At 52.5% G+C, this 14,749-nt stretch overlaps 1 protein-coding gene across 2 annotated transcripts in view; it reads left to right on the forward strand.

Annotated features, from left to right (window-relative positions):
- Window positions 1-13,009, forward strand: part of FBXO10 (F-box protein 10) — a 32,426-nt gene extending 19,417 nt beyond the window's left edge. The window contains exons 6-11 of one of the 2 annotated variants that reach the window (XM_075078760.1): window positions 2,452-2,522; window positions 3,111-3,263; window positions 5,768-6,043; window positions 6,974-7,284; window positions 9,664-9,845; window positions 11,309-13,009. In XM_075078760.1, the coding sequence (XP_074934861.1) occupies window positions 2,452-2,522; window positions 3,111-3,263; window positions 5,768-6,043; window positions 6,974-7,284; window positions 9,664-9,845; window positions 11,309-11,474 (1,159 nt within the window). In that variant the 3' untranslated portion in view covers window positions 11,475-13,009. Of the gene's footprint in view, window positions 1-2,451; window positions 2,523-3,110; window positions 3,264-5,767; window positions 6,044-6,973; window positions 7,285-9,663; window positions 9,846-11,308 lie in introns of those variants that run through there. The other variant, XM_075078761.1, reaches the window with a different exon arrangement.
- Window positions 13,010-14,749: the final 1,740 nt, after the last annotated feature.

The raw sequence follows: 14,749 nt of genomic DNA on the forward strand, positions 1-14,749 counted from the left end.
AGCAATGGGTCTTGGGCAGTTGAGAACCCCTGCCTTTTGTTCCTTGGGGAATTGCCTCTGGGATGCCTTCACTTCTTCCTTACCCTGCAGCTGTTGGTGCAAGCGTGGATTTCAAGTACAGGTGCCTTGTGCACTCTTCCTTCTCACCTGGCCCCTTTCTAGAGGCAGGCACGTGTGCCACACCAAGCCCTGCAGCCCACAAGCAGCTTTCCATTCTCTGGGGACCACTGATGAGCTATGTTGTGGCAGGGTGCTGGGTGCTTCCCTCGGCTGATGGAGCAAATGGCCCTGCACGAGCAGTCAGCTGCTGCCCCTGAGCAGGCAGCTGTGAGTGGAGGGGCAGCCGTGCCAGGGCAGCAGAGGACAGCAGAGGCACTAGCTGCCTGGTGAGGCGGGGTGGCCTCCGCTATGCCTACATTTGACCCTGGGAGCAACACAGCTGTGTGAAGCACTGCACCTGCTGCCTCTGCCCCCAGCCAGCGCTGAAGATTCTGCATTGCTGGTGATTGCTTGTCACAGACATTGCTTTCCCATGCTGTCTCACTCCTCCACTCCCTTCACAGCCTAGGGTGAGTGGAACCATCTCCAGTGAGTATTCCTGGCTGGATGCCAGGGAAGAATTGGTGCCAGGCACTGCAGGCAGTTGCATTTTTTCTTCATGATCAACCTGATTGCTCTACTGCTCTGAACCTCAGCAGCAAGCCAGAGATCTGGGGTCACGTTGTGGAGGAGGACCTGAATATGGGCTTGGGGCTCCTGGTCTTAGTTCCTCCTGACAGGCAGCAGGTGGGAGCCCAAGGGACAGTGGATATCACCTCTTCTCAGGCGCCATGGGACCCACGTGTGCTTTCCAGGCCGTCATTCCCAGCACAGCACTGCCTCTGCTCCAGCCACCATGTTTAATGTTTCCCACCATCAACTACGATCACCATCTGCCCACTGGCTTCAGGGCTTTTCTCCAAACAGCAGTCCCATGGCTGATAAAGCCTCTCGCCTCCTCCCTGGGATGGGGAGGATGGGGGAAATAGGCTAAAGCCCTCACAGACTCCTCTGCAACATTGACCTAGGTGGGCTTCAGCTGCTACACAGTGCATCTCCTGCATTTTTCCATGGGGGATGGGGGCCTGCAGCTTGGACCCCCCTGCTCCATGCCACCCACAGGTGTAGAGAGGCCACAGCAGCTGGCAGTGGGTGGCCTGCCTCCTCACACGGTGAGCTGCATGGTGCTGGGAGAAGCAAGAATTCAGGGTGGTTTGCAGAGGAATTGATACAAAAATTCACGGATACTATCCTTCAAAGTCCGAACCTCCCTGTAAGAGGAAGCGGAGTATCCAGAAAGTTCCCGAAATAAAACTCAATAGCAACAGAGTCACTATTAAGCAGGCATCCTTTATTACAGCGCTGGGCAGCACTGGGGATTGATCCACCATAAGTGCTCCAGTGATTCGGTAAACTTCCAAAGATTATATGCTATAAAGTCATACATATTCATAAGATTCCTGAGGGTTCATTAACATATGTAAAAGATCAAGCTGCATGCATAGTTGTCTTTTTAGTGGTCTTTGGGGGTCCTCCAGTGGTCTCTGATGGTCTTCCTCACCTATCCGCTGGTTGAACTTTGGGTTTCCTTTGCCCATATATAGTCATTGAATTAGCTCCTCGGTCCTTTAGCCTTGGACTGTCACAAGGGGCTGATTTAAACTAGTTCCTCAAGTGCTTATCTCGGCACTGATGTCCCGAGTTTCTGTTATCAATGAATTTACGAGCTTATTCACCATCTTTTTTAATCCTATCTGGCACCAAGTTGCATTCTTCAAATCCCTGAAACTTTCTTTGCAAGAGAGGAAACCACAAGAGAACAAGGATGCTTACAATACGGACTAAGTCAAGGACTGTCAGGGGTTTAGTTCTTTCAGAATGAGTTTAATCCTGAGGAGAAGGAAAGTCTGCCTCAAGAGTGGGGATAACTGGGGATGCAGGGAACCAGTGGGGCAGAGAGGCCAGGGTGAACTTGGTTCTCCCTGTCTGTATGTTCCCTGTGGCTGTGGGTATGGCTGACCACTCTTAGAGAGGGCACCCTGGCTGGACAGACAACTGAGCTGATACAGTGGCCATTTGGATGTTCATGACCACTTCCCACTCTTCGAATGCTCTTACTGATATGTGTTTCTTCCTGCCTCTTTTGTGCTTTTATCTCCTTGAAAGTGGTTCAGCTGTCAATAGCTCTACTCTGCTTTGCATGTACCTTCCCCACTGTGCTTCCCTCTCCCTCCCCTCTGCTGTGTGGCTGCCCCAGGCCCAGCTCTCACTGCTGGACACAGGCAACAGGCTGTGATGGGTAGCCAGACAGACAGACTGGTGCCTGTGCAGAGACTCTCTGCACCGGCATTGGTGCAAACCATGAGCAGGCAACAGCGCTGCTAGTAACTTTCTTTTCTTCTCCTGCCTCAGTGGGAACCATATTTTCCAGGGACTGGCTGCTGGAATAGCAGTGAATGAGAACGGGAGAGGCCAAATCACAGGTACGGGAATGAAAATGGTGTTACGCCCACTTAATTTCTCCCTTTAAGCTCCGTTTATTTGATTGCAAAATTTATCTTGTTATGGTTCTTCGGTGAATTTAGGTGCAATAATGTCCTGGTTTGCGTTTTCTGGTTGGCATTACTGCCTTTGATGGAGGGACTGTGTCTTTCTGTAGCATGTCCTCCAGATTATTGTTCGCTTCATCTCTGGCCCAGCTGGGACATGGAACTCTGCTCCAGAGCAGTCTGCCATGTAGACTGCATTTTTTTCCTCCTGTGCCATCCTGTTTATAAGCTAAAGCTGTCATTGATGTTTTCCTACTGTTGTGGCACCTCTGAGTTGTTTTCCGCTCTGCCCTACAGCTCAGAGGACAGGGAGGTGGTGGTTACCGGAACTGCTAATGACCAGTGTGCTGTGTGGGAGAGCATTGCCAGGGGAATGGGGGAATGGGAAGCTCCCCAGGCTTGGGCTCTGCCATAGGCAATGGGAGCTTTTCAGTGGGGCCAGGTCTTGGCTTGCCAGGTCTCCTTGCTCTTCCATGGGCAGGAGGCTTGTGCAGTCACCTTATCCTCCCTGCCTGGCCCTAGGGAACGTCATCTGTGAGAACCAGTGGGGCGGGGCAGACATCCGCCATGGGGGCGACCCCATCCTCAGGAACAACCTTATCTCCTGCGGCTACTCAGACGGTGTGGTGGTGGGCGAGAGCGGGAAAGGCCTTATCGAAGGCAATGCCATCTACGGTAAGGCAGCAAACTCAGGTGGTGAATGATTCTTGCCTTCTCACCCACAGCCCATCATCTTGGGCTTGCTGGGCTGCCCTCTACCTCTGGTGTACTCTAGAGCTGCGGTGGGTCCCCAGGAGGGGCCTGTGGTGGGTAACCCAAAGTGGGTGGTGGGTGACCAGGAGGGTCCTCTGGTGGGTGCCGAGGAGGGGACTGTGGTGGATGCCCATGTGGGAGTGGTGGGTGCCCAAGTGGGGGTGGTGGTGCTCAGGAGGGAGGTGTAGTGGGTGCCCACGAGGAGACTGTGGTGGGTCCCCATGAGGGGACTGTGGGTGGTGTCCAGGAAGGGACTGTGGTGGGTGCCAAGGAGGGGACTGTGGGTGGTGTCCAGGAAGGGACTGTGGTGGGTGCCAAAGAGGGGACTGTGGGTGGTGTCCAGGAAGGGACTGTGGTGGGTGCCAAAGAGGGGATGTGGTGGGTGCTTAGGAAAGGGCTGTATTGGATGCCCAGGAGTGGATCTGTGGTGGGTGCCCAGGAGGGGAGTGTGGTGGGTGCCCAGTAGAGGTCTGTAGTGGGTGCCCTGGAGGGGGCTGTGGTGGGTGCCCAGTAGGGGGTGGTGCTGCCCAGGAGGGGGCTGTGGTGGGTGCTTCACAAGGGAGCTTTTTTGGATGATCACAAGAGGACTCTGGTGGGTGCCCAGGAGTAGACTTTGGTGGGTGCCCAGGAGGGTACAGTGGTGGGTGCCCAAGAGGGGTCTGTGATGGATGCGCAGGATGAAGCTGAGATGGGTGCCCAGGAAGGATCTGTAGTGGGTACCAACAAGGGGGCCTGTGGTGGGTGCCATGAGGGCACTGAGGTAAGTGCCCATGTGTGGTCAGTGGTGGGTCCCCAGGGAGGGCTGTTGTGGGTGCCCAGGAGAAGAGAGTGTTCGGTGCCCACGAGGGGACTGTGGTGGGTGCCCAGGTGGGGGTGGTGGTACCCAGTAGAGATCAGTACTGGGATCCCAGGAGGGGTCTATTGTGGGCGTTCAGGAAGGAACTGTAGTTGGTGCCGAGGAGAGAGTGGTGGTGGGTGCCAAGGAGGGGGCTGTGGTGGGTGCCCTGGAGAGGACTGAGGTGGGTGCCCAGGAGGGGACTGTAGTGGGTGCCCATGAGGGGCCTGTGGTGGCTGCCCGGAAGGGAGCTGTGGTGGCTGCCCAGGAGGGAACAGTGGTGGGTGCCCAGGAGGGGCCTGTGGTGGGTGCCCAGGAGGGAGCTGATGTGGGAATGGCACCTGGTCCAGCCCATCACAAGCACTCCAGAGGTCATGCTGCTGGACTGTGGTTCACGAGGCCTCTCTCCCTGCTGAAAAGACCATTGCTGTGTCTCCAGCGACTGGCAGAAGCTTCCCTCTGAAGCACTGAAAGGGTAGCCAGCCTTGCACTGTCTCCCTCGTGCAGGACAGGCCTGCAGGAAAGGACACACAGAGTCCCCACAGGATGAGGGGAGCTGCATCTGCTGCTGTCCTGCACCCATATAAACCAAGGCTGGAGGAGTCTCGCTGGGTCTGTAATCTAACAGCTGGGCTAATGTCTGAGAGGTGTAAACTCCCCAGCTAATTTTTTTAGGAAGCTGGAATTAGCCTCTTTAGAGCAGCTGCAGGGGGACAAATGCTGCAGAGAACCCACTGCTGCCAGGACGTGGGTCCAAGTCCTGGAGGGGCTGTGTTCCTCTCTGGCCCTGTTTAGGACAGAGATGGGATGCAGGCAGTTATGTAGCATGGCTCTGTGTCTGTCTGTCTGTCTGTCCCACTAGTAAGGCTGGAGGTGGTGGTGGCCAGTAGTGCTGTCAGCCAGTGTCAGCCCCTTGCAGTGAGGGTAAGGTACACAGATAGGGAGTTCCCAGAGGTTTCTGGAACAGCATTGATCAGGGCAGGAGGAGGGTGGTTTTAGGGCCCAGCCACACTAGGGGTAGTGAAGCTGCAGCTCACACTGGCGAATACACTTAGGCTCGGAAGGCCAAGCCTTAGGGAAATCGTCTCAGTGCTTCTGGAGCTGCTTGCTCCCTGGCCCTGGAGACTCCCAGTCCTGGAGGACGAGAGACCAGGGCATGCCTAATCCCGGGAGGGGGTAGTGGTGACACATGGGCTTCCAGCACTGTGGCTGCCTGTCTGTGGCAAAGCCACCCGTCCATGGAGCTGGCAGGTAGGGCTGTGCCTGGCCATCCTACAGAGCCCCAAGGTGATGGGAGTTTACCTACTCATTGCATGAGTTAAACGAGCATACTTGAGCTGGTGTCAGAGCATGGACATTGCCAGGTGGATGTGGGGAAATGATGGCACTGAGCTCACAGACTCAAGTCAGCCCAGTGGGACCAAAGGATTGCTGTGAGCCAGTGGCATGTAGGGTTAGCCTTCCTGTGTGCTCAGGAGAATGATCACCTCTATCCCATCTGCACCACATGTGGACTACCAGCTGCTTTGGGGCAGGGCTGGGGGTTTCCAAGCACTGCTGAGTTGGTGGGCTATGCTGCCATTCACTACAGGCAACAAGGGCTGCGGCGTGTGGATGGTGTCCTCCAGCCTCCCGCACCTCATCAACAACCAGATCAGCCACAACAGCATCTATGGGGTGGCAGTGTTTTGCCGCAAGGACCATGCTGGAGACTACCTCCCTGGCCAGGGGGGTGGCGAGAACTTCCAGGAGGAGAGGGAGGGTGCTGGTGGGGAGAATGATCCTGACAGTGAGGAGGAGTACCTGGCTGCCCGGCATCCCATCAGCGTGGCACTGGTGGAGTTGAACAGCATCAACCACAATGGAGGTGAGCTCAGGGCCTGGGGCTCTTCCCAGGCTCCAGGAGAAGGGGTAGCATGCAGAACAGTGTCTTGTCCTGGCCCAGCAGTGTTATCCAAAAAGCAGATTCGTCACGCGGTGTGCAATGAGCCAATAATCACACGCTCGGGAGAGGCACTGCAAATTTGTTCCAGGGTTGCACAAGCCTGGGTGCTCGGTGGTTTTCCACAAATCAAGCACACTGAAGCTGGCAACCTTATCATATTTCTACAATATGTCCATACATATTCTACCTGTCTAATACATATTAATTCTGATCTACATAAGTTATATAATTGGCACTGTTACTCTTGGCTCTGCTTTGGTTTCTTCCATGCATGCTTTCCTTTCTTCAGGGGTCTTTGGTGACCTTGGCAGATGAGGCATCCTAACTGCTGTTACACAGAAACAACTCAAAATTATTTTCTCTTAGCAACCCTCACTCATTTTTCTTTGAAAAAGAAATCCTTGCCATTAATTAAATGAGTGACCTGATGGCCAAGACATCTTGTCGCTAGTCTTAGATTAACCTTTAACAATACTTAATCAAAAAGGAAGAGTCTATATTAATGCTAACTTAATCATATACAATATCCCTTCGATTCATGCTAACTAAACATATATAACACTCCCTAGATTCACGCTATCACTCCTTGTATCCAAGGCAGGGAGGGTTGTCCTCTTACACCAGCACTGGGATCTGCCAGGGGCTTCCTCAGCTGCCACCAGGCCAGGAGCACCCTGGAGAAATGCTAGGCCAAGGCCTGAGTGTGGGTGGATTTTCATCCTTAAGATGCCAGTCAGAAAGTCATATTGTGACAGAAGAAACTGAGTAGCTTTTAGAAATAGAAATACATTTGTGGTCATCGTGACTGAGGCCACAAACTCTTAACCGATATCTCTTATTTTTGGTTGGCAGCTGCTGGGTTGCACGTCAAGAGCAGCGAAGCGCTCAACATCATTGCTAATGTAATTCACGCCAACCGTGATGGTGGGGTGGCCGTGCTGCAGAGCAGCCAGCTGACACGCATTGCAGATAACAGCATTTCCTGCAACAGCCGGGGAGGCGTGCTGGTCGAGGCTGAGTGCCAGGTGGAGCTGCGTGGCAATGGCATCTATGAGAACAGCAGCCACGGCATTGTCTCCAAGGGAGAGGGTGTCATCATGGAGAACGACATCATTGGCAACCACAGGTGTGGCCTTCAGCTGCTCCAGGCAGCAGACATGAAGGTGTGTCTTGCAGAGGGCTGAGGGGCACTGACTTGTGCATCCGTGCGGATGGGGGCAGAGGGGAGACCGAGCCTGCTGCTGCTGCCCTCCCTCCCTGGGCGGGGGGGAAGCCAGCAGGCCCCAGGTTGGCAAGCAGGACAGAAGGGACTGCCCTGGCATTGCCAGCAGGAGGAACGGACAATCAGGATCACGTCCTCAACCCTGTGATTAGAGTGGCTGCAGTTTCCAGGCTACATTAGAAGTCTGTCTAGCTGATTGAGGGAAGTTGTCACCCATGTCCTTTTCCATCAGGAGGCTGCATCTGAAATGTTGCCTCCAGTTTGGGACCTCAAGGTCAAGAGGGAGGTGGAGAAAAGGGAGAAGGTCCATTGCAGAGCTACCAGGATAGGCAAGTACCAGGACACATGACTGGTATGATAAGGCAGAGGGAGCTGGACTTTAGTCTGGCAGAGAAGAGGCCAACAAGGATCTAACAGCAGTGCACAGCTACCTGAACAGCAGTCAGAGCCCAGCCCTTCTTGGCAGTGCCAGACAGTACAACTAGGGTCAACAGCACAAGTTGTAGTGGTTCCTTGGCCTTGGGAGGTCCACATGAGAGCCTGGGGTCTTTTGCCTTGGAGGATGGTACAGCCCTGCACCGTCACAAAGTGGTGTGGGGTCACCATCCTTGGTCATTTCCAAGCCTTGGCAGGACAAAGCCAGGCTGTCCTGATCTAGTCCTCTAGAAAGTCCTACTCCAGAGCCCTGTTCTACCAGCACTCCTCAACTCCAAGTTTTTCATGGGCAGTCTCTGGGAATAGGTTGGAGAAAAGTCAGCAGAAATTGTTTGAGGGAAGGTGGGGATTAAGTAAACATTTGTTTTTATTCAGGTCAGCAGTGCAAAACGAGAGTGCACTACTCAGAAGAAAGTGAGATTTCCATCCCTAGTGGGTTTGAACTGTGTCACATCCTAACATCTGTCAAGAGAGCTTTAGAAGTGCTCTGTAGGGCCCAGAGTGAGGAGGTGAAATCTTCCCTAGCCTCAGCATCGTTGGGTCCATGCTTATTATTGCTCACATGCAGCAGAACTCCACGTGTGCTGGTAGAGCTGGCTGTGTTGCCCCAGAGCGCTCAGTACCCACATTGAGAGAAATGTGAAAGGAGGTGTATGAGCAGCTGCAGCTTTTCAGGTGGACAAGCACATGAGGGAAGGGCTTGTGCGAGCTCATGCCATTGCTCAGTCACAAAGGAAAGAGTAAATTTTGGAAGTCCTATCTCAAAGCTATATCCTCATTGACAGTGATCCACAGGTAGTTTGTCACATCTGTCTGCTGTGTAAGCCTTGGTAAAGGACAGCTCAGTCACCATTTCCCACATGTTGATTCACAGATGGCTTGTAGGAGAGACCTCTCTTCCCTCAGAGCAGCAAAAAGAGTCCTGTGCATTTTGGTGCAATGACATTAAACAGCCCATCTTCTCCCAGGCTTGTCCCCTGTATTTAACCGAGTGGCACAGGCAAGTGGGTCATCCCATAGGCATCTGTTGAAGATTTGTAGGCTGTGTGAGCTGTGCTGAAGAACTGAGGTAGCTGTTATCTGAACTAGATTTTTTTGAAAGTTAAATGTAGTGTTCCAGCATCTAGCCAGGTCCCAGTGTCAGCACCTGGGTCAAGGTTGCCGCTGTTCTCTTCTTTGCTGAGGTGAGGCTATTGTGCATCAGAATGATAGATGAATGCAATTTAACTCATCGTGCAGGGTTCATTTGGGGAGCAGAGCAGGTGGCACACTCCTTTTTGAAGTACTGGCGATGTTGTGGTGCTGTCATTTCTCATCTGCCCACTGGCAGAGCCAGTGCCTGAAAGCAGGTAAGATGGTGTGCAGTGCTGGGTGGGGAGGACTGCTGGGCAAGGAGCATCACAACAGCTGTTGCTGTGGAGCTAAGGAGAAGAAGGGACCACATTGATCTTCCAGATGATGGCACAGCGAGAGCTGTGGCCTTGTATTTCTTGAGAAGCAGAGACTCCCAAGTGCTCTTTTTTTCATATGCAAAGAAGTGACAGCCTGTCACTACAACCGTTTGAAACCTGAGAGCAATGAGCAGCGTCAGGTTCATGTTCAGCAGCATCTGAGTCTGTGTTTCATCAGCGGGTTGGGTATCAGCTGCAGTGAAGCTTATGGCATCGAGTATTGACAGCAACTGAGCTACCCACTGGATCCACCAGCAATGTGTGGAAGGCTTTGGGAAAGGTGGTGTGTGCATGGCTACGCACATCCAGTCTGAACCCTCAGCATGCTCCCAAACTGCCAGGGAGTTCTAGTGAGCCTGCAGAAGAGCTGATCAAAGAGGCATATGAACAATGTCCTTCTGCTTGGGCCATCCTGTCTAAAGCTTATTTTGCAGGTGACCAAGAACAGGATCCAGTCCTTTCGGGACTATGGGATTGCTCTTTTTGATGAAGCCAAAGGCCTGGTGCAGGAAAACCTAATTTTCCAAGGGAGATCCAAGAAATCCATTTTGCGACCAGTGTCAAATGCACAGGATTGCATCATTCAAAACAACATGCTTCTCACCTTCAAGAAAAGGTGAGGCCCCTGGCACCATGGGTGCTGTTGTGAGCTTGGAGTGGCATTGTGCTCCTGTGTTAGGTGAGTGCTGGAGGGCTCTGCTCCAGCAGAGTCTGTAGTTTCTCTTCCCAGCTTCCCACACCTGCTGACCCATGGCACCAGCCCCATGTGTGTGGCGAACTGCAGATGAGGACAACAGATCAAGCAGAGCCAAGAGGCTCCTCATGGGGTACCTCTAAAGCCAAGTGAGGGCCTTGGATTATTCCTTGACAGGCCTGTGGGTCTTCACAATGTCTCTGAGCATAGGGACATCTGCCCTGTGCCCTGGCCAGCTCACTCTCCCATGCAGTGCTGCCTTTGAAGCTTGGCTGCTGTGTTTGTGGGCTGCACTGCTGTCCCTGCAGCACAGGCAGCCCTGGGGTGTTTGTAGCCTGGGCCGAGAAAGTCAGAGGAAGGAGGAATGGCCAGAGCCACCCCGCAGCCTGCATTGTGCTTCTGTGCTTGTGAGGAGGAGGATGGCTTCAGGCAAAAGGTTTCACCACCAGGCTTTTGCTACCAGGGCAACATGAATGGCGAATGGGAAAATGGATCTTGGAGTGCTTGTTTTTCCTTGGTGTGATTTAGCTACCCTGGTCTTTATGCCAGTGTAAGCATGTGTCTTCTGGTGGTCTTCAGAGGTACCTCTGTAGCTGCAGACCTCTAATGGGTATTGCAAAGCTTTCCTTAGCTGCCAGCTGCCACCCAGATCTCAGTGACTCTCATCATTACAGGTCTTGTTCAAAACAGGTCACTCTAGACCAGGACTCTCTTCTGCAGCAGATGCCTGAGGAGGGAAGGCTCGAGCCCCGTCACCCACACAAGGGCTGGGTAGCCAGTGGATTGTTCTTCTTAGCTAGAATTTTGACCTTGACTCTTCTCTCTGGATCAGAAACCTTGGTCCAGGGTGTGGGTGAGGACACAGTGAAATTGGAAGACCTGCATTACTGGAGGGAGGTTAGGCCATGGGGGTCTCCTGGGCTGATGAACCACCTGCTGCTCTGGACTCCCATAGCATGAAAGTCAAGTGCACTAGCGATGACTCTCAGCACCTCCTCCAGTGCCCTTAGCCCCAGTATTACTCCATTAGGTTTCCAAATCTGGGCCCCTTTAAGCAATTCTTGGGAGGTCCCACCATTGACTCTCCCCCTGCAGGCTCTTGCCCCATCCCCCAGAACTTGCAGTCACTGAGAGGTGTTGGCTGTGAACTCACAGAAAGTATTATTTGCAGTAAAGCAATATGTTCTGTCTCAATTCTCCAACCATTTCTGTCCCAGTTGGGTTTTGGAACAGATGTTGGGTGGTGAACATTGTGCGCCTGCCAGCACGGCTCTGCCCCTTTCCTCCTTGCAGGGTGAATCTCAAGGGAGTGTTTCTAAGGCTGCTCTGGAAGCACGATTCCACCCTCCTCACAGCCACATGTGGGGTATCTCTCCTTTTCCCAGGTTTGATATGGAGTGCATGCTGACCAACCCCCCAGCACGGCCTCACATTGAAAGAGGTGCCCCGAGGTCCTGCACGGCGGCTGGTAGTCAGAGAGTTTCCAGCATAACCACCAGGGTGGATGGGGGCTGCCACAACCATGGGAGCATCTTCTGCACCATTCTTTGACCAGGGAAGAGGTTTCTTCACTGGTTTCTCTGCCTGCCTTTTCTCCAGAGCTGCCACCAGGAAGCTCTCACAGCTCAGGAATGGGGAACCCCATTGGACTGTACTCTCTTTTTCATGAAGGATTTTGCAACTTCAGTGGCTCCTCACTAAATAAAAAATAGCTGGGAGAACAGCTATTAATTTCTTCCTCTTTGCCCACTGAGAGCACTGCTGGGGTAAATTACAAGTGAGCAGTTCCTTAGATGAAATGTGCTCCTGGCAGGACCACCAGTGCGCCTGGCCGGGCATCCCCAGCCTGAGTTCTGGACAAACCTCTATTCCTATGGGGCCTGCGGCATTATTTATTTGGGAATCACTTGCTTTGAATCTGCTTTCTCAGTGACCACCTGCATTTATGCCAGAAGACTCAGAGGCTGACGTGTCCTGTGTGGTCTTTCTCAATTTCTGTCTGTGCCGATTCTGACCCAGAAGGGGCACACAGATCAGTGCAGATAGACGTATGCACAGACATGCATACCTGCAGTACGGGTCCTTCCAGCAACTGGGCTCAGATGCTGTCTGCCCAGTACCTGCTCCTGGGTACCATTATCCCCAGTTTCTGCCACCAGGACTTACAAGCCCCTGGAGGCTGCAGGCCACTCTCACCAGACAGGCAGGCAGACAGACAGACACAGTGTCTGGTCTCCCAAACCCTTTCACCTCCTCATTGTAGCAGCCCCATGCAGATGCAGATCCCCACACACCACCATTGCCGGCACCCACTCCGAAGGGACAGCCCTCAACCCAGGAAGAATTAGAAACAGCATTTGGTGAGCAGACAGGACAGACTGCATTCATCAGGCCCAGGCGTGGCCAGACCAGCATCTGTCCTTGGCCACCAGTCTCCTGTTTACATACAATGGGACACTTTTTATCCCCTTACTCCTCCGTTTTCCCACTTTTTTTTTCCCCAAATCGTCTTGATCCCTGCGTTTCCAACATTTGCTTCCTCCCCTGGCATCCTGCAATAAGCCTGTGCAATCCTGGAATGCTCTTTTCCTCCACCCTGTAGTGTCTCCCTTAGCCCTGGCAGCGACCCCTGGGGCTGTGAGGTGCTCAGGGGAGGCTGGGTGTCCCCAGCCCACGGGGCTGAGCTCCCCTGGGACTGGGAGGGACTGGGCAGGGGCTCATGGTTCTGGGGGTGTCACTGGCAATCCCCTGCTGTCCCCTGGGGCTTGGTGCTCTTGCTTCGGGGAGACAGAGGCGTGCACGCTGTAACCTCACACCACCAGCTAGTGGTTTCTGCCTTGTCATTCCCCTACCTGAAACTGGCAGTCGGTTCCCAACTGGATTTTCTTTGTCTCATTCACATAATGAGTGTCCAGACACATTTCTCCTTTGCTATGATCACAGCATGATGTCATCTGCTGCTTCTCTGCAGACCGATGCTGTAAGACAATACAATCAAATTTTTTTTAAAAGGAGAGGTACTATTTTCTGTAACTTCAGGAAAACTGTCTCCCGCAAATAAAATGCTATATTTTAAAAGTTGTCTACATTTTAGTAGCTGAGTCACTTTCCAAACTGAGTGGTTTCCCAGAGCAGCTTTTGGGGCAACACTTTTGGAAGGGGCTTATTGCACTGCAAGGCTGTGGGCTGCAGCCCTGCCCACCGAGCAGGGACAGGCACTTGGCAAGCATGCAGCATGTGCTGAAACCTGGAGGGTTTCGTACACTCAGGAGTAGGTTTAAAACCAGAGGTGAGTGACAACATTATAAGTTGGCAAATCTCCACTCCTAGCTCTATGTATTATTTCTGGGTGTGCAGTCCAGAGTCATCTTGAACCACTACCAAAGAAACCCTTTTGCCATTAAAAGACTGCCTCTTTTGTTTTGGTACTGTATGGTCAGTGAGTTGGTCAAAGGCTTCGTTTGCCTCAGGATAAAGGCAAAGCTGACCTAGCACCGGCCTCCAGAGACCAGTGCATCTAAAGCGTGAACTGCTGGTCGCCGTTCCCTGGGCAGATGGGGAGGGGATGTGCACAGCACAAAGAGAGTAGAGCATGGGGTTCTCTTGAGGTGAGCGTGCCTGAACTGAAGTAGGCTTAGAGAAATGGGAAGATGAGACCCACTGGGTCATTGTAGGGTAGTCCCTGTAGTGGTGCTGCTACTGGGGAGGAGGCAAACTTCAGGGAAGGAAGGCTTGTAGCTCCTAGCTGAGACCCACCCTCCAGCTGATAACAGGTTTGCTGTGCTTAGATGGTCCTGGAGCAGGGGAACAGTCAAGTGGTAGAAGCAGCCAGCAGTTGTAGTGGGAGAGATGCCAATGCACAATATGTCCGTGTGAGTCACCTGGTAAGCGTCAGGAGAGGAATAAATGAACACGTTGGTAGCAGGGATAGGTGTGTTGGAAGAATGTGAGACCCCAAACTCATGCTCAGGGCAGGAACCTGAAATCCCAGACTCTGTTGCTGTCTCCAGTACTGCCTCAGGTACAAAGGTGCAGAGCCACAGCCTTTATGGTTTGTGTGTGTGTGTGTGTGCATGACCTTGGGCAACCTTTAGAGATGGGGAATTGAGAGAGGAAGGGTGGGCTGTGCAGGAGAGAGCCAGGCTGCTGGCATAGACAGAAAAGTCATGGTGGTGTGTTTAAATTGGAAGTTGCCGGAAGGTTGGCATGCCTGCAGAAGCACCTGGAAATGTTCAGTACTATTCTGAAAATTACTGTAGGGAAATAAATAGCACTATTACAATAGATGTGGAGGCTTAGACTGTTCACAGTGGTGGTTACTGGCACATGGAAACTGGAGTGGGCTGAACATGCACATACTTTTAAGCCAATGCTGAGAATCTCAGAAATAAGATGGGGCACCGGTAAAGCCTGGGGCTGCCTGCAGTGGCCTGAACTGTGGGATTTAAGAGAACATCTTGCTGTTCAGCCACTTACCAGAGGCTTTTGAGTCCCATCAGCCAGATGCAAAAAACCCAAACAAACACAAACCAGTGAGATCTGGGATCTTTACAATATCTTCGATATCCTTTTCATTCTGTGCTTTTTGCAGTTTGGGGCAGCAAAACACACCATGAAGGATCCACATGCTGTCAAGCAGGCATACAGAAAATTGTGCACAAAATATGGGTAGTTTAACTTCACATATAGCAGAATACAAGCAAGCAGCTAATTTCAGTGTATGGAGTAAGACCTGGAAGAAGTCCCTTGATCACATATCCTTAAACTTTGAACAGGTTGAGCTGGAAGTAGAGTTCAAATATTGTCTTCAAATGTTAATATTCATA

Source organism: Phalacrocorax aristotelis, chromosome Z (assembly GCF_949628215.1).
Source record: "Phalacrocorax aristotelis chromosome Z, bGulAri2.1, whole genome shotgun sequence".
Classification (NCBI taxonomy): domain Eukaryota; kingdom Metazoa; phylum Chordata; class Aves; order Suliformes; family Phalacrocoracidae; genus Phalacrocorax; species Phalacrocorax aristotelis.